Raw genomic sequence first — 20,791 nt, 5'->3', positions numbered from 1 at the left:
ATAAACCTATATATATATATATATATATATATATATATATATATATATATATATATATATATATATATATATATATATATATATATATATATATATGACTTTGGATATGTTGTTTTATGTTACAAGCTGATAGTATTATATAAATTTATTATTTCCTTCTCTTTTGTTCCTTGAGATTACTAAAAATAAAGTAAAGATACAATAATAAAAGTAGGCTAAGAACTAGGAAAGGTTGTTATCATTGTAACTAAGTGCTTCCGATTGAGTAGAAAATATTAAATTTTTAACGAATGCACCATTAGTGTGATGTTATTACAAACTATATTACATATGTTTCAGAATGAAAACCGTGCCTATAAAGAAGTGTCTTATACTAAAACTGTGTGGGTGTTAATTGGTAATGTTGAAATAGAATTAAATAAAGGAGGAACTCTGTCAATCAATGACCAACCTGCTCACCTGCCTTATAATTCACCCAATTTATCAATCCAGAAGGAAGGAAGTCAGACTGTAGTGAAATCTAAGACAGGCATACAAGTATGTATTCAATTTTATTGTTTTGGGTATAAATGTACTACTATTATTTGAGTTCGTGATTATCTAAAATGTGTTCTTATAATTGAAGCGTGTAAAGATATGAGACCAGTGGCGTAACGACTATGGCAGAAATCTGCGCAATGCAGGCGGCCCGACACTTTCAAGTAGGCCCTTCACCCTAGCCTTCTAATAGGTCGAATTACATGCTTTTAAGTTTTTCATAAGTCGGCAGATGTTCTTCCACCCTGTCCTTTTTTTTCTATCTTTGGGAAGCTTCACGTATAAATGAAGCACCGCGTCAAAAAGGAGTGAAATTCGGTTCGGTTGGCATTTATAGGCTTTTATATTTTTCTTCTCTGGGAAATATTGGACCAAATTTTAGGATGAACATCTATATTAAATTATTTGTTATACTAAATTCACAATTCCATTGTCGTTTTACGTTTTTAAATGATATAGTGTTCAATTTTCCTTTTTGTTTTCTGTCAATATTGTAAGGATTCCCACATCATAACAGAAGCACATGTCAATACAACACGTGTTATTGATTGTAAAGAGTGTAGCAGACGAGAAGCCGATACGGAAGACACCGAGGGAAGCCGAAAGAATACGGACCTCACGAAAGGACCCGAAGAGGACAAATAAAATCCAAACCAGCAAGATAATTGGCATCAATCGATCAACTGATCAACTAACAAACACCTGCCTTGAGGTCGCATTGGACTAGGGTACACCTATCCTTACCCGAGGTCGCATTGGACTAGGGATCCTTACTACAACCAAACCTTGCGAAGCTACCTTGGGCTGAGGGGGCTATCCTTCAAGACTCCCCAGAACTAGCAGGTGCCTTAGTGACTGCCTTGAGAGAAGGGGCACCGTGCAAAACACCTATTTCCTCTCATCTGGTCAACAAGATAAAACACTATTTTACTCCTTGTAATGAAAGACATATGTAATTAGCAATTTTATAATAAATTGGTGATGGGGAAATGATTAACCCGGGCCGTCATTTAGTCTCCAACTATAAAATGATGACAATATAATTCATCTCAATGATGATGAAATTCTAGGAAGGTACAGATACTTCAAACAACTTACAGTTGTCATATTGGTTCTTCGTTTGCGATGGAAGTAATTTGCTTTGGGAAACAGCTGAAATCCGAAATAAGTGTTCAGAATTCTGTTTGACCTACAAGGCTTTTAATTATGAAATAGAAGTCATTGGTATCTAGCTTTTTAAACTTATTACCGCGTATTTTTTTTTTTTTTTTTTTTTTTTTTGACGCGCCCTGTCTCTTTTAATTTTACGGAGAGGTTGTTCTCAAAATTGAAATTAAAATAAAACTATGTGATGAGCACAATGGACCAAAATAGCTTACGTATTCTAGCACTGTTCTCAATAAATGTTGACGAAGCCGAAAAGAATGGATGTACAGGAGTTAGTAAATGATTTTGCTGACAGGAAAGCAAGAAAGAAACCATTCAATTAATTCCTGCTAACCTGCATGAAGACTGACGACACTGACTGCAAAGAGGTAAGTCCATCTTAAATTCTGAAGCTTATTGAATAAATTATATGTATAAAGAAGTGGTTTTCATTTATGTATATTTAGGCCTAGTAGTTGCATGCATTTAACTCATTATTAACAGATACAGGAAGGTATGTTTATTCATTATGTTACCTTTCATTCCACAGAAAATGTTAAGGCGGGGTACTTGGTATTCTCTTGCCGGAGGGGGGCATAAAACGTAGTTACGCCACTGCATGAGATAAATGGTTCAGTTCATATTTCACCAACCTAAGACATGGTAACAGAAACATTAGAGTTATTAATGAGAAGCACTTTTCGCCAACATCTCGCAGGACCACTTATAATTCTAACTTTGCTCAAGTTCCTGCATGTCCCGTAGCTCAGCTACACGCCTCAATCATAATCTTCTCATACCTACAATTTATTATGTATGCTCCAACATAGCTCTGGAATGTCTGTAATAATTTCAACTGAATTTGTTACATCTATTGTTTTCAATCTGGAAATAAACACTGGAAGAACAAGATCTCATGTCACTTTGGAGTTTTGTAACGGGTGACGTGTAAAATTGATCTAAAATGATCGATATTAGCTTTAGGGGTGACTGAGAAGAATAGTGAGACACCTGATGAAGTTTAACTTCAAGTTTAGTCGCATCTAAAGAGGGATACGAAGTGATAAAAACTAACATGTTCAAAATCGATTATATCTGTTGTCCGTGATTGTTCTCATGTTACTTTGATTAATCGTTTGCGTTCCAGTGACATCCATGTGAATGTTATAAAGTACTCTGTTGCAAAATACCAGTGACATCCATGTGAATGTTATAAAATACTCTGTTGCAAAATACCAGTGACATCTATATGAATGTTATAAAATACTCTGTTGCAAAATACCAGTGACATCTATATGAATGTTATAAAATACTTTGTTGCAAAATACCAGTGACATCCATGTGAATGTTATAAAATACTCTGTTGCAAAATACCAGTGACATCTATGTGAATGTTATAAAATACTCTGTTGCAAAATACCAGTGACATCCTTGTGAATGTTATAAAATACTCCGTTGCAAAATACCAGCGACATCCATGGGGATGCCACGAAAACATGTCCTTTATTAAGGATTTATTAGTCATGAAGATGATGAAATTTTTTAATGGATACAAAGCACGACATAGTTCTACAATTTCTTCTCAGGTGACATTAACTTACTGACAGAAAAGAATTTTTTTTATCTCAGTCGATAGCAGGCGTAAAAGAACATTTAATTACGACTCTCATGTATTTGCTTTGACGATAAATAATTAGTAAATTTGAGATCGTATATCGAGATCCGAAATAAGAAATAATAAAAAATGTTTTTGATCTCCGGTCAGTGTTGCGAACCTGAAACAGAATAAAGTCCCTTCGAAACATCAAAATTTCCCTTTTTCAGCCCATATGTTCCAAATTGAAAATATTTTTGCTTTTTTCGAAAAGAATCAGTAATGGGAATGTTCTCCTCTTGCGTGCATAACAATAAGTGTGGTCTCTATAACGGTATAGACAGTCTTTTAACAATAAAGGAAAATTTGTTATTACAGCACGTACATAGGAATATCACACCTGGAACTCAGGAGGTTAAAGTGCGTATCCTAGATAGCTAGTAGGGTTCAAACTTTTATGTCAAAAGTAAATTATCTTATGGATTTTTATCATTAAAATGTTAAAACCAATTCACGTATCCTAAAGATGAAAGAGGTCAAATACTTTCCATAAACGCATTTTTCATGTGATAAAAACAGACATTTTAGTTAGTGCAACAATATAAATGATGTAACAAAGGAAACAAGAAAACTAGATGTATGCTACTCTGAGCAAATGCAACATTTTTTTTTTCACACGTCAATATCACTAAATGTATTTTAACTTTGTGGAATTCATGAAATCATAGGTTACGTTGGATTGGAATTTAGAATCCCTGTTAGCACCGAGTCTATATGGAATGTGAATCTACAGCGTAACATGGGAATCCGAACCTCATGAACTCTAACTGGAAATCGAACGTGGGTCTTCACCTTCGATAGCGGGTACATTAACCATACAACTATGAGAGAGTTCATGATTTATATTGGAATTAAATTTCTGATTTCAAGAGCCTTTCCTAAGCTCATTCCATGGGTAAAAATAAGGGGGAAAAGCGAGACAACTCATTACGCCACTTCCCAAAATATCTATAGTGTCCATACACTCAATAAAAAATTACAGTGGACAAAGATAGGCACGAGGGAACAATGTGACGGTCATCAGTTCCCCTATTTTTTTAAGATCCACTTTTACCCTTGGCTCATTCTCATTTTGTTTTACAACTTTAGCAAAAAGCTTAAATACAGTGAAATACATTTAAAAAGAGATAGGAAATCCAGATAGGACTGAAAACGCTGTTCAATGGACTAGAAAATATTTGTTGTTTTGAAGATCTTTGGTTTAGAACAGAAATTTGTGTGCCGTCAAATCAGACGTCACAAAGTGCACCCCCATATTTCTCTGTTATGAAATAAATTCTGTGAACAGTTCATCTAATAACATTTTTGAGAATACTATTTTGCCCACTTGCTATTTTTCATGTATTTTCCCTCTTGGATGTACGGTTAGAGGCTGAAAGTGCTAAGAATTAAGCACATGCATTGCGAGAATTGGAAAAGAAAAGGAACTGATTTTGTTTGCTATTCTTTGCTTTTCTGGTTGATGTTTAATATTGGCTGTATTGCACCTATCAAAATAAAAGTATAGGAATGAATCAAAGAATGTCTGCAACAGTTATTCTAGGTAGAATTTGCTGGCTGTTGTGTAGGGTAATGTGGGCTATTATTAAGCTTGTAAATATGGAGCTATTGATATTTATACTTGATTGTGTTATGCTGGGGTTACGGAGCATATCCATGATAAGGTGTATGCGAAGTTGTTACATTGGATACGAAGTGTTCCATTTGGAATACTTCCGTGTACCTGGTCACGGATTACCCAAATCGGACTATCTTGTTATTTATATAAAAACTATACCAATATCACCATTGTCATTATAAAATGCATCTTCGTATTTTATTCAAAATCCAGAACCTTTGTTTTTTTTCTGTTTGAAACGCTTAAAGTTTAGTTAGTCTACGTTTAATAAGCTCTGATGCACAATCATACGAAAATATTTGATTGTTCTCTAGCCTTTGCAATTATTGTGAGGAGTGTCTTCATCATGCTGTGTATCCCACGAGCATACTGCTGTTAAGGCTATATCTTGTTACGAACATTCAGAGGAACATCTCAAGTTATATTTCGTTTGCGCCATGAATTTGATGAGGATATAGGGAGAAAAAATTAAAATATTCATGGACAGTTTGTGAAAATTATGGCTTTCCTCTCAGCATCCTATCAGCTCACGAGATAGAAATTAAGCATAATTATTTTAAAATTTTTGTCTACTTTGTCACGAAATAACTTTCCAACAAAATTTGTTTTTATAAACCATAGGACGTATCTTTCAATTTATAATAATCGAGTGATGCCGTAAATGCTCCATAGAAAGGAACTCTATGTGAAAAATAGTACGGTCCATTTAATTCGTCCTATAACATTTTCTTACTTCACTTTTTGCTCCATATATTTATCTTCAGTCATTTGTGATTTATACACATTGGACATTTTATCTGAAACACCCTATAAATAAATGGAGAGGAAAACAATATTGTTTGGCAGCTTATTCATCGTAGAACCCTACAGTGAACTTCATATTTTTTTGGTTCATTGACATATCATGGTTTGACGTTGGACTTTATCATGTTACTTTCATTAAAATGCTTACCCCAAGGCAGCAGCGTGGGGTCAAAATTAAAAAAAAAATGATTTTCTCGCGGGTTTGTCAAGTTAGGAGAAAGAAACTTAATATTTAAACTTCTGCCTACAAATTTAAATTTCTACCTCTTTAAATTTGTATTGTGTTATTTGGTAATCTATGCTTTTCTGAGATTCTAAATCATAATATGTAATATACAGTTCATATAAATATTATTTTTTGTCTCTTTCTTGAACTAATGTTGAATCTACGATCACTGCAAAGGAAAACCACTAGGACTACAGTTTGAGAAATACTATATTAAATTATTTTTGTACATTTCTTGTTGTTAGAACGCAAAAAATAATGTACGATTTGGGAATAATAAAAATATGTAGACGAAGAAAAATGGAAATTTCTTCTTTCAATATGTAGGACTCTTGTACTATACGGAAATTTTATTTTGTTTATTTTATTCTCCTTTCAGGTTAAATGGAACGGTGACAGCAATGTGGAAGTAACGGTTCCAGGACGTTACAGAAATAAAATGTGTGGATTATGCGGCAACTTCAATGATAATGCCCAAGATGATATGAAACTTAGGAATGGACAAATTGTGGAGTCACCAGCACAATTTGGAGATGATTGGAAGGTGATTATATATATATATATATATATATATATATATATATATATATATATATATATATATATATATATATATATATATATATATATATATATATATATATTAAACTATGATGCCTCAAACACAAACAAACAAAAATGTACAATATTTTTCATTCGTTAGATTTTTTTGGATTTTATACGTTTCATCCGATATTTTACCATTTTACCATATGCCACTTTTAACAAGATTTGGTGAATATTAGGTTTTGAGTGGACAAATACGTATTGAGTTCCTCCAGTAGAAGGAATAATGTAACACCCTTCTTGTCAAGTTGTAAATGGATATACATACAATACACTCTCAAGTTATTTGCAGTGAAAGAGATCTGGGAATTATCTATATTGTGCATTTTCCATCTTACAGAAGTGGCGTACTCTAGCAAACAATTTGCTTGAAAACAATAAATAGAAGGATAATATTACTGAAATATATGATTAGAATATTCAATAATTATTAAGCATAATTGGGTATTTCAGGACAGTTTAGTTTGGTAACTTCTGATATACGTTCACTCCTAATATATTTTATTTACTTTGTGGGTTAAAGTTTTCCATTTCAGCACCGAAGCTATACAAGACGTGGAATAAACACTGTCGTAATGCGCTCAAATTGCAAGATTGTACTAGTGCGAATCGAACCTGGAACACCGTGAACCAAAGACGTGCTCTCCGGTAACTTTACTAATGAGGAGGGCAATATATGCATTGTATTATTTCTCATTGCTAATGATTGTATAACAACTGTATACTTGGCAAAATTTTATTGCAATTTTGATCATTATTCTTAATATTCTTAACGACAAGTACTGTTTTCGGAAAAATTCATAAATTTTCAGATTTTGGACGCGTACGTTTCTGGACAGTTTTGCACTAATTCAATGAACTCCATGACATAAATTAGAAAATAATTCCTTACAGCAAATGGAAGAAAAATCTAGTAAACATGAGTTCGAAACTACCTCAATTTATAGTTTGAAATCGTCAAAAATGCATTACTTCACGTTTTATAACTCTCTTGCCTGGAAACTAAGGGCTTAACCTAAGCAGTTCAAGGAATTACACAGAAATAATATAAGTGTGCAATATATATATATTTATTTATGTAGAGTCGACAAATTCCTTTTTTTTCTTAGTTTTTGTTTTAAGGATGAGGTATTGCAAACTTCTTTCCAAGGCTGTGTGCTCCTGTCAAGCTGTATGAGGTATTGCAAACTTCTTTCCAAGGCTGTGTGCTCCTGTCAAGCTGTTTCCGTTTTTTCTGTAAAATTTTCCGTTTTCACTTGTCCTGAAAGAGGTGGAAGACGCAGACACAATCCAATCAATCTTTCTAAAGAATAAGGTTACTTTGTAAAGAACCGGAAAACGCCAAAATGGAAGACAAGACTTTCAAAAGACGGCGATTTTACTTCAGAAATATCTTGAAATGTTTGTTGCTTCACTTTACAGATTACAAACTATTAAATTTACTACATTTGGAAGAGCGGGGATGATTATGATTTTAGAGGGGTAACTCGAATCTAGGCTGTTTAGACTTTATTTCGAGGAGACTTCTAGAAAGAGCTTTATTATTTAAGGCCGAATATTTCAGTTAAGTATATACTTGCAGACCTCGATTGGAATACTTGTCACATGTATGTTAGTTGTGCCTTACAAGTTTGGATCAAATGTTCTTTCAGTGAATGGTGCTGTATTGGCCAATTCGTGTAAATGGCATCATTATGAAATTTACTTCCATTAAAATCTATGTTATTGAATATGATATTTAAGGAAGCACCTTTTTCAAATGAAACCTTTCAGAGAAATAAACATCAATTCCTTGTAACTTTGTTAATATTCATTCGAAATACGTTATCTCATGATCATAGTATTAGACATTCGGATATGTGTTGGGGACTGCGGTGGCTCAGTACTAGAACGTTCACCTCTGGTGAATGGGGTCCTTGGTTCGATCCAAGCTCGCGCCAAGTGAGCTTCGTGGTGGAAAAACATCGTCTGCGTGGACCTTCTCGGAGTTCTTAAGTTTCCTCCCACTTTCTTCGCTCCATCATTTTATTTATTTCTCATTGTTACCATCTCATTTAGCCTAGCCGGCATAAGCGTGGGACGTAATACTCATATTTTTCGGATGTGTATTTACATGAGGTCTCACTTCCGTTATTACTGTTGTAGAGGTCTCCAAAATGTGGATCTTTATGGATGTTTGTGATAACGTAGAGTCCTTAAGTTTGTAACACTGAGTAATAGATGTAGCATTGTAAGTTCCCGTTTAATCCATGCATGTGAATTTGAAATATTTAGTTATCTGATATAGTGCCTTTTAAAAGAATATATCTTTGTCCTGGCGACACTGTTAACCCTGTGGCGTTGGAAATTATATTAAACAATATCTCTTTGTTGTATTTGCATCGTATATTTCTCGTTTTTGTTTATCAGTTAGTCTAAGATAAGTGGTACTAAGGTGATACTAAGATAAGTAGTTTCCTTGTGTTCTTGTCTATATCAATACAACCAGAATATTTAACAAGGAAAGAGGAAATATTAATTCCGGACGTAATTATCAAATACTTAGGGTCATAGGATAATTCCATTATGAGTACAGTTACGAAAACATGGAAAGAGAGAAAAGTTATTGGAAATAGGTGGTCCTCAATCTAAAATGGTGGAATTTTTCCAATGGCATGAGCCATGTTTGTTCCACACTGGTTAGGCGCCCAATCTAACTAACTAACTAACTAACTCTATGGCCTATGAAACCTGGAGATTGAGTGCCGCGTTCACAAAAGCTCTCCACTGACTTCTATCCTTAGCTAATTGCATCCAGTTTCTACTTTGTATTCCTATCTCTGCGAGATCCATCTTAATATTGTCCTCCCATCTGCGCCTAGGTCTTCCTAATGGTCGTTTTCCTATGGGTCTACCAGTCAAGACTTTGAAAGCGTTTCTACTTTCTTCCCTTCTAGCTACATGACCTGCCCACCTAAGCCTCCTAGACTTGACGACCCTAACAAGTAAACCGTATAAACTATGTAGTTCCTCGTTATGAAGCTTCCGCCATTCCCCATTCTCGTTCCTCTTGGGTCCGAATATTCTTCTCAGGATCCTGTTCTCAAATACTTTCAGTCTATTTCCTTTCCTCAGAGTAAGCGACCATGTTTCACAACCATACGCCCCCAACCATATAGGCGCCCAATCTATATATTAAAATGCTAAGTACTAAGTTTATATGTTTATGTTGAAGAAAAGTTTATATGTGTGTGGACGTTTATATGTTCATGGCGAATTCTTTTGTCAACGATATCTCGTAAACCACATACTGTAGAAAGATGCCGTTTTCACTGATCGATTGCAAATGTGTGAATTGTTCAGTTCTAATTCAATATTTAAAAAAAATGCCGTTATTTCTTTATTACATTTTTAGGGGTATACTGGAAGTATTGACATTTTAAAAAGTGAAGCATCTTGTCCTACGAGTTATACATTTCAACGCCACACATTTGTATATGGGGTTAGTATACAGTATGTCTCCGGCGTTTGTTTTATGGCCAAATGATATAACGAAGGATAACCATTTCTTCAGTCTAAGATGATTCTCTATCGTATGGAGTGTTTTTCTAATGAAAACCATATATCACTGACATTATAATTAATTGTGTGTGTAATAAGTTTGCTTATTAAATACTGCACGCAAGAGCAAAGAAAACACTGGTCAAACATGCATTAGAAACTCCAACCAGAAGTAGGTTTAAATCTTGCAAACGGAGAGAGAAATTGAAAAAAAAATAATCGAAAAAATTTAACCTTATGATACCCTTTTCAGAATCTGGATGTCCTTCACTTGTGTCTGTAAAGGGGTATGCGCAGATGTTGTGAGAAATGAGAAGGAGATTCATGCTCATATGTGAATTATGAGTTGTGTAGAGAGTGCAGGTTCAGTCAGTGTTAAATGAAAATCAAAATTTCCTGTTCAGCAACGCTGTTGGGTCAATCCATACGAAGTGGTCCATGTTCGACCATCTCCGAAAATTAAAAAAAAAAATATTGTGACGAACCTTGTGTATGAGAAGTTCAATAACATCATTCACGTTGTCGTATGTACGAGTTTTCCTGAATGGCGGCCATCTTTGTTGTCGGTTGAGTGCCAATTTTTGCATTTGCAAGCTCTTACGGAAACAACATTTGCTCAGGATGTATGCATCAGACGAACACCCCCCCCCAAAAAAAAAACAATGTTTAAGGGAGAGACTGAGGTACACGGAGTATATGAACTTTTGCGTCTATATAAATAAGCAGGGTTGCAAACCAATACAGGAAATCAGCAGAAAACTAGAGAAAACTTTTGAACGGGCTGGATTTTGGAATGGCATAAAGTGGGGGGCTCATAAGTTTCGTGATGAATACTATTTCATGTAAAGATTCTGTAGAAATATCCACAGCAATGATACTACTGGCACCGTAGATTTATGGGGGTCCGAAAGTTGAAGTTTGTGATTTTGATGCCATTTTTGGGGCCTAATACATCAGGAAGGTAAAGTACTAAAAATTTCTGCTTATGCCACAAAGCAATCCTGTATGTGAATAAACTATTTCAAAAAATCGTGACTGATATTACATGAAGAAAAAAGCGAGGACATGGTAAAAAACCGAAGAAAACACCTGCGTGACGATGGCCGTAGCTCGGAAAAATTTAAATATTTAGATATGTTTCATGCTAGATCTCAAAAATTATGCATGGTACAGCAATTAGGTCTCCTTTTGTTTGTGTTCAGTTATGAAAAAGGTTTTCAGTGGCCTTTGTTCCATCTTTCTAGCTCCACGATCATTGCCACGTCTATATGATAAGGGGGTTAGCTCCTCCTTGCACCCACAATACCCATCGTCGAACTGTACTGCGGTATTAAGGCATTTAATGTATTAGCAAAGTATCATTCAAAGTCAATCCAAGTTACGGAAATTAATATGTTCACAAGGCTGCGTTATATATGATAGACTAACTTTTGGCTACCTGAGAACTCCGCCCCCAGACCCCCGTGTTTGCTTGGTATACGGCTTCGAACCTCTAAAACCTACAATTCTACAAAATTTCAGGTTTCTTTTCGTATTTCAACTATCTAAGAGATAAGATTTTGCATCACAAGAAAACACCCACTTAAATAACATTGGAATTACTTCATTCTCCAATGTTATTACTTAAATACCTTAAAATTACACCAATTTACTACTTAAATACCTTAAAAAATAAAAATATTCACTTTTGGCAATTTTCATGTAGGTTAGTCCCAGAAGTCTACAGTCACGTCTAATTTCATCAATCTAATCCTGCCGGGAGTGCCTAAACATTTCACCCATATAAATAACATTGGAAAGGCCTTTCGGTCTCCCATAAAATATCTGTACGGTTGAAAATATTTTTTGTTGGGGGGGGGGGCATTTACTTAAGTAACACTAATGGCAATATACAAGCATATCGAACTTAAAGTTTGTATTCCAATTCCAAGTAACTAAAATATGAGATTATAAGTTCAATAAAGGACCCATTTAAATAATATTGAGAATTATTCATCCTTCCTTTAGCCCCCTAAAAATTAAAAATATTACCTTTGGCAATTTTCCTGTGGGTTGGTACCTGATAGCTACAATCATGCTAAATTTCGGCTTTCCACATGAAACGAAAGTACCCTTTTATTTATGTCATTTCATGTAGTTTTATATTTAGTTAGGATAGATGTAACACAACTTTGTGAACATATTAACTTCTGTAACTTGGACTGGATTTCAATATCGCTTTGCTAATACATTAAATGCCTTAATACCGCGGTACAGTTCGACGATGGGTGTTGTGGGTGCAAGGAGGAGCAAACCACCTTATCATATAGACGTTTCAGTGATCATGGAGCTAGAAAGATGGAACAAAGGCCACTTACAAGCTTTTTCATAACTCAACACAAACAAAAGGAGACCTAATTGCTGCACCATGCATAGTGTTTGAGATCTAGCATGAAGCATATCTAAATATTTAAATTTTTCCGAGCTACGACCATCGTCACGCAGGTGCTTTCTTCGCGCTTTTACCATGTCCTCAACGTTCTCTCCATGTAATATCAGTCATGATGTTTTTGCAATAGTTTATTCACATACATAATTACTTTGTGGCATCAGCAGCAAATTTTTAGTACTTTCCCCTCCTGATATATTAGGCCCCAAAAATGGCATCAAAATCACAAACTTTAACTTTCGGATCACCATACATCTACAGTGCCAGTAGTATCATAGCTGTGGATATTTCTACAGAATCTTGGATAAGCTTGCATATGTGCATTATTTTTATTCATATTAGTTTCATTTTTTGTTTATAGTTTAGTGGTTTAGTGAATTCTTTGTGATTCTTTTAGTGATTTTTTGGTGAGTTTTTAGTGAGTTGTGTTTGCATTGGCTGGCAACAGTGCCTTCAGTGTGCTATTAAAGTTGTGTCTGTGCATTCGACAATGTGCCGTGAAGTGCAACTAGGCAAGCATATTCATTAATAGTTTCAGAAAAGCATATTTATTCATAGGTTTTAGAGAAACACTCATGTTCATTAATATACAAGATTTACCTGTTCTTAACAGTGTTTAGAGTGCTACTCAGTTTATGTGTGACCGAAGACAAAGTATGATGGTGTAACAAGCAACCATGTGGTTTAGCAGTAAGCAAGCAACAATTACTGCATAAACAAGTTAAGATAAGTAACTCACTGTACTAATATTTAAGTATTATATCAATCATTACATTAACATATGAACGAAGCATGTTATATTTATCATATTAACGCATGTACACTTGAACAAGAATTGAAGCAAGTAACATCTAAAATATTCGTCAAGTCTTATTTCTTGTTCCTCCATGGTATCTGGGTGAATCAGTAAAATTAGTTTAATCATACAATTCATTAGCTGTGGATGTGATATGCGTGATTTGTAAATAAAATACATACATATCACCCTTTATACATAAGCATCATCAAATCTTTACATGTAATAGTATTCAGCACAAAACTTATAAGCCCTCCACTTTATGCCATTCGAAAATCCAGCCCGTTTAAAAGTGTAATTTTTCTCTATTTTTGCTGGTGACTTCCTGTATTGGTTTGTAACCCTGCTTATTTATTTAGACGCAAAACTTTATATTCTCCGTGTACGTCAGTCTCTTTCCTAAACATTAGTTTTAGTTTGGTGTTCATCGGATGCGTACGTACTGATGAACAGTAGTTTTCGTAAACGCTTGCAAATGCAAAAATTCGCACTCCGCTGACAACATAGATGCCCACTATTCAGGAATACTTGCACATACGACAACGTGAATGTTGTTATTGACCTTCTCATGCACAAGGTTCGCACTCTCAATTTTTTTTTTTTTTTTTTTAATTTTCGGAGATGGTCGAGCAATTATTTTCAGAATTTCAGGACCAGTTCAGATGTATTGATTTTTCGAACAGACGTAAGGACATGCAAAAAAGACACGGTAAACACGCATTATGTGTGTGGGTTGTGAGTAGGGATGAACGACCTTGAGGAGTTCAAATCCGTTTACCAATAGTGTTGTATTGTTAATATGGTAAGAACCTACAGGAACAGCCTGATTAACTGGCAACGTTGCTAACTCTTTCAATTACGTGTAATAGGGCGCATTACCAGTGTAAAGCTCGAACTGTTTGTGTAATTAAAAAAAATCCACCATTTTCCATTGGAAATCACCCATTTCCAACAACTTTTTACCAATTCCATCTTTTTTTTTTTTTTTTTTTGTATCTCTACTTACTGTATAAAGGGTTGGCCTCTGATCCCGAACTTTTGGTACATTCGGTATCCTATATTAAGGTTGCAAGTCTTGCTCCTAAGATGATAGCCCAAGAGAACAGCCTGAGTAACTCGCAGCATTGCTTTTTTCAATTACAATAGGGGGCCGCGGTGGCTCAGCGTTGTAGCGTTCACCTCTGGTTCATGGCGTCCGTGGTTCGATTCCACCTCGCGCAAGTGAACTTTGTGCTGGACAAACACCGTGTACGTGGGTTTCCTAGAGGTTCTACTGTTTCCTCCCACTTTCACCGTTCCACCATTTCATTATTTTTTAAATCATCACCGTCTCCTTTAAGCCTACCCAGTATAATGTGGGACATAAAATTCAAAGATTTCATCTCATTTTTCAATCACAATCAGTGTTGCCAAACTTGGTACAATTGTACTAAATTCAGGCCTTTTGTCATTCGTCTGCCCGTTAGTACTACTCTGGCAATTTCAGCCCGTTTTGTGAAAAAGTTGGTACAATTGTTGCCAATTCAGCGCCATTTAACAAATATTACAGTCTATTATCCTCCTTCGGTCGTGAAATAAGCGAGAATAAAGTACAATAATTTACATTTTGTTTTATTACATACTATAACAAACATTATAACATACATACATTATAACATACTATTTACATATGAACTCGGAGATGATTGATTTGTTTCTCGTTCTATACATTTTTTCATATATGGCCATAATGCTCTTTTGATTTATTTGTCACTTTGAAATAGATGCGCGTTTGGTTTCCTTACAATACTAACCGAAGATGATGACTATTTTTCCTTTTTATTTGCGGCCTCTGTTTATACTTTCATCGGGCGAGAAAAATTTCATCTACTTCCACGGTTGTTCGGTGTCCTCCTATTTGGATGTTTTTAAAAAGTGATTTTTAAAAAGAGCAATTTCTTGATTTTGATTCTTAGAGAAAGGGGCTGAGTGTTCTAGAACTTTACTTCTTTTAGTTTAATGTTATCGAGCCATGTAATTATTACACTGTGATAAAATAATGAATTCAGTCCTTTTAGTTTTAATTTGGTAGTATTTTTCAGCCCACTCCAGAGCGAGGGCTGTGGCAACACTGATCAAATAAGGCACAATACCAGTGTAAAGCTCAACCGACTCCTGCGCATGAGAAAATTCCACCATTTTCAATTGAAAGTTACCCATTTATAAATACTTTCCAATCGTTCCATTTTCATGTATTTTACGAATTGTTGATACCGAACTTTGGATACACCTGTAGCCTGGTAGCCTGTATTAGGCCTAATATTTGCATGTCTTGCTGGGCTGCAGAGTTCCAAGTTTATTTTCGTTCAAATTGTTCAAAGCGAGAAGGTACAATCCTGACTTTAAGAATTATAAGTTGTCAGTAAACTGTAGTGGTTTCAGTCTTTATAGATTTATTTAATGTTTGATTGCAGGTAGAACTAAATCAGCCTAAACACTGCAGACCATCTAAGGACGTTGATCCGTGCAGAGACGCAGGGCGAGAAGTTCGACAATTAGCGGAAAAGAAATGTTCTATTTTGAAGGTGAGGTAGTTATGGATTTAATTGAATGGAATGAATTAATATAAACACATAAGTTGTTTCAATTTGTTGTTTCTTCAATAATTTTAACATATTATTTATTAATGTAAACTTAAAAACTCGTTCATTTTTAATATTGCAAAATTGCTTTTATTGTATTTGATCGATCAACTCCTACTGTCCTAAAATAAAGCCCCATTTTGATCCGTTCCGTTCTGTTACATTGGAACATTTTCTTCTTTTATTTTTATTCCTTTCAAAATTTACAATCTACGTATGCATAATTATAGGAAATCTTAAAGGACAGATGTGTTCGTCCATTCGGCTGATGATAGTATCAGGGCAGAAAAGGTAAGAGATAGAGATATACAGGTGTTACAAAAATGTGTCACAATATTTTAGGAATAAATTCCTTACATAGGACAAATGTGTTCGTCCATTCGGCTGATGATAGTATCAGAGCAGAAAAGGTAAGAGATAGAGATATACAGGTGTTACAAAAATGTGTCACAATATTTTAGGAATAAATTCCTTACATAGGACAAATGTGTTCGTCCATTCGGCTGATGATAGCATCAGAGCAGAAAAGGTAAGAGATAGAGATATACAGGTGTTACAAAAATGTGTCACAATATTTTAGGAATAAATTCCTTACATAGGACAAATGTGTTCGTCCATTCGGCTGATGATAGTATCAGAGCAGAAAAGGTAAGTGATAGAGATATACAGGTGTTACAAAAATGTGTCACAATATTTTAGGAATAAATTCCTTACATCAAAATATGGAAAAAAAGTTCATATGGATCTGTGCTCAAAAGTGGTGAAACAAGTGAACTTTAGAAGTTCATAGCTCCACTACTATGGGACCTATCATAGTCTGGTCAAGGCATTACTGAAGACCTGGTATGTGAACTATCTAAATATCTCTGTTTAAGACTGGTCCAGTATTTACATATGAACTTTAGAGAGGTAAGTGGAGATTGATCAAATACCGGAAGTTCTAAAATATGGATATTTTAATAGTTTACATACTACTTCCTTAGTGATGTCTTCACCCGATTACCATCCGTTCCATAGTAGTGGAACTATGGACCTTTAAAGATTATTTTTTTTTCACGTTTTCGGCACCCTATAAGTATGAAACTACGCACTTCGGACCACAGGTTCTTCTGTCTTACTTTAATGTAAGAAATCCTTTCCCAAAATATTGTTTCGAATCTTTCTAATACCCTGTGTATGTAAGATTGAATAATTTTATTACCAAACTAGCATCGATTAGCATCTTCGCTTTTTTAAAGTTAATATTTTAAACGTAAAACTTTTTATATCAATGTGTTTGGTAGCTGTGAAGTATATTTTTGTTTTTAATGTAATTGATTTAAATGTCATCGGAAGTATCACTGTTCGTCTCAGTGACACCGAAAACTATGAATTCGACAATAATATCGGTCATTTCCTATCATTTTTATATATTTCCCCCTCTCCCAAGTTACGTAGCTGAATTTGGGTTTAAACGGCATCGAAAGTGCCACCGTTCATCTCAGCGACCACGAAAACTATAGAATCGGCACTAATATTAGTCATTATCCATAATTTTTATATATCTCCTCCATCTCTTTCCCCTGCTGCAGGCACGGTAATTGAAGTGCCATTGTTAATCCCAGCGACCCTGAAAACTATGGATTAGACAATGATGATGGTAATTTCGATCATTTTTATATATCTACCTCTTCTTCCAAGTTGCGGGGCTGAATTGGACGTAAGGTAGATCGGAAATTTCACTGTTCAACTCAGCGATCTCTAAAACCATGGATTCTACACTAATACTCGTCACTTACAATCTGTGTTATACACATCTCCTCCTTCCCTCCCCCAAGGTGCCTAGCTGAGTTCGGATTTAAACAGCATCCAAAGTGTCACTGTTCATCTCAGCGACCATGAATATTATAGATTTGACACTTATATCGCTCATTTTCGATCATTTATAAATGTCTCTCCCCCTCCCCATCCCCTAAGTGACACCATCAAAGTGATATGACAAAATCCACCTCAGGTCCGAACCTCATCTATGTGGAAAATGTGAATGAGATGGATCCGGTGGTTCAAGAGTGTTGAAGTCACAAAAGCAGTCAGTTTCCCATCCCCCTGCCCATCCTCATCCCCGTGGCACCGTGAAAGTAAAATAATAAATGTTATCTCAGCCTGAACCTCATCTATGTTGTAAATTTGATCAAGATCGGTCTAGTGGTTCAAAAGTTATTAAGTTTAATTTACTTTATATATCTCCCATTCCCTCCCCTAAGTTCTACTATCAAAATGTTATGATAAAAACCATCGCAGATTCGAACCTCATCTACGTCAAAAAATTGATTGAGACCGGTTGGATGGTTCAAGAGCTATTAAATTACATATATATATATATATATATATATATATATATATATATATATATATATATATATATATATATATATATACCATTAAAATGATATCATAAAATCCACCCAAGGGTCGAACGTAGTCTACGTTGAAAATTTGGTTGTGATCGGGGTCGGGTGGTTCAAGAGTGATGAAGTCACAAAAGCTATTATTTTTTTTGTTCTTTTAACATACATCTCCTCCTCCGTACGTTGTACCGTCAAAGCGAAATGACAAAAATCGTGCCAGACCCTAACCTCACCTTTGTTGAAAATTTGTTCTCGATCGGTTGGGTTCTTCAAGAGTTATTAGATTTTGTTTATTGTTATATATATACATCTTCACCTCCTCTCCCCCACAGCGTTAAGGTGAACGTACAAAAGACTTTTCAGTCTCAAACCCTACCGATGTAGAAAATTTGATTGAGATCGGTTTGCTGGTTCAAGAGTTATTAAGTCACATACTTAATCACTTTTATTTCTATTTATGTTGATTTTTCTATATCTCCCTCTCCTCCTCCGTGCTACATTACTCCGTCAAAATGAAGTTATAAAAAAAACGTTCCAGGCTTAAAACACATCTATGTTAAAAATTTGATCAGGATTGGTGGTTTGGTTCATGAGTTTTATTTATTTTTTATAACTCCACCTCCTCTCCCTTTAAGTTTTACCGTCAAAGTAAAATAATGAAAGCACTTCCAGGCCCGATCCTCATGTGTGCTTAAAATTTGATTCAGATCGGTCGGATGATTGAAGAGATTGAGAGTCACAAAGATAGTTATTTTCAATTTTATAATATAGATAAGTATTGTACATATTACGAAGTTGACTAGGTGTAATATTTGAAACATATAAATATTATTATTTACTTAAAGTATCATAAAATTATAGTTTATATAAAGTAACATAATGATATTAATTATGCAATTCTGTGTTATTAGTGTATAATAAAAACAATGTCGAAGTATGATATAGGTATCAAACGATAGTTTGTATTGAGTTAAACAATATCATATGAGTCAATGTGATTGATTTAAACAATATGATTGAGTTAAATCATATTACATGATGTAATATGATTGATTTAAACAATATGATATGAGACAATATGATTGAGTTAAACATATTAAATGAGTCAATATGATTGAGCTAAACAATATGATATGAGTCAATATTATTGATTTGAAAGATATAAGTCAATTTGATCGATTTAAACACTATGATATGAGTCTATGTGATTGGGTTAAATAACATGATATGAGTTCAAGTGATTGAGTTAAATCGCATGGTATGAGTCAATATGAGTTAACATGATATAAATCAATATGATTGAATTAAAGAATATGACATGAGTCAATACGATTAAGTTACAAAATACGATATGAGTCAATATGATTTCTTTAAACAATATGGTATGAGTCAATGTGATTGAGTTAAATAGCATGGTATTAGTAAATATGAGTTAACATAATATGAGTCAATATGATTGACTTAAACAGTATGATATAAATGCTGTTGCACATTTTTCGATAAAAGAATATTTATGCCAGTTATTACGGTCAAACTTATACCCTCATTAAGCTCTTCATTATGTCATTAGCAATATGGCAGTACATGCAGTATGGTTAGTGAGGTAATTTATGATTAACTTAAAGTTTTAACTTTATTATTATTATTATTATTATTATTATTATTAATAATAATAATAATAATAATAATAATAATAATAATAATAATAATAATAATAATAACAAACAACCAAAACATGGCACCAAGGTAAAAACTGACAAGCTCTAGGGTAAATTCTAGGGTTGCGAAATTTTGAAAATGTAAATGCTGACATCCTTTTGGAGTAAGTATACTCTTCAGATTGTAGCATCATCGCTCGTCAAAAATTTGAACAACTTGGAAGTGGTTACTTCACATAAAATTACATAAAATTGAGAATTCTGAATTTGAATTTACTATCTTTAGTTATTTATGAGGCATTTATTAAATTTACTTATTTCAGTTTGGGTTGAGTTGGCACATGTAACTTTTGTAGTCTACCATCAATAATATATTGTATTTAAAACAGGAAAGCAAATATAGTTTGCAATACAATTATGGGAGTGACATTAAAATTATTTTCTCAGTTGACAAGTACTATTAAGTACTTCTAAATCTGAAGGGTGGGGAGAGAGAGAAATAATAAAAATCAAGGGTATGTTCCGTAATACTCGCACAACATCCTCTGTCGTGAGAAATCAATTAATACTATTGTATATAATGACATATAGGTTTATTCTTCAAGTTTACACATGATTTCTTAAGAAACAAGTATTGTTAGAAATCATTCGATGGCTAATATAAAAAGGACCAAAATGCCAAGAGTTTCATAAAATAAGTTATATTTAAGGCTATAAGCAATTAGTATATTTGCAATGTTATATAGGTAACCAAGAACATTCTGTCGCTT

The 20,791-nt window shown here is 34.2% G+C and overlaps 1 protein-coding gene across 1 annotated transcript in view; it reads left to right on the top strand.

The window, feature by feature from the left end:
- The window catches only part of LOC145681993 (kielin/chordin-like protein), a 52,673-nt gene that overhangs the window by 18,856 nt on the left and 13,026 nt on the right, over positions 1-20,791 (top strand). The window contains exons 3-5 of the mRNA XM_081753593.1: positions 340-537; positions 6,365-6,529; positions 15,809-15,919. Coding sequence (XP_081609719.1) covers positions 340-537; positions 6,365-6,529; positions 15,809-15,919 — 474 coding nt within the window. The remainder of the gene's footprint in view (positions 1-339; positions 538-6,364; positions 6,530-15,808; positions 15,920-20,791) is intronic.

The sequence above is a fragment of the Thermobia domestica genome, chromosome 3, assembly GCF_964235325.1.
Source record: "Thermobia domestica chromosome 3, izTheDome1.hap1.1, whole genome shotgun sequence".
NCBI classification, from domain to species: Eukaryota; Metazoa; Arthropoda; class Insecta; order Zygentoma; family Lepismatidae; genus Thermobia; species Thermobia domestica.
This window is presented reverse-complemented; position numbering and strand designations above follow the sequence as displayed.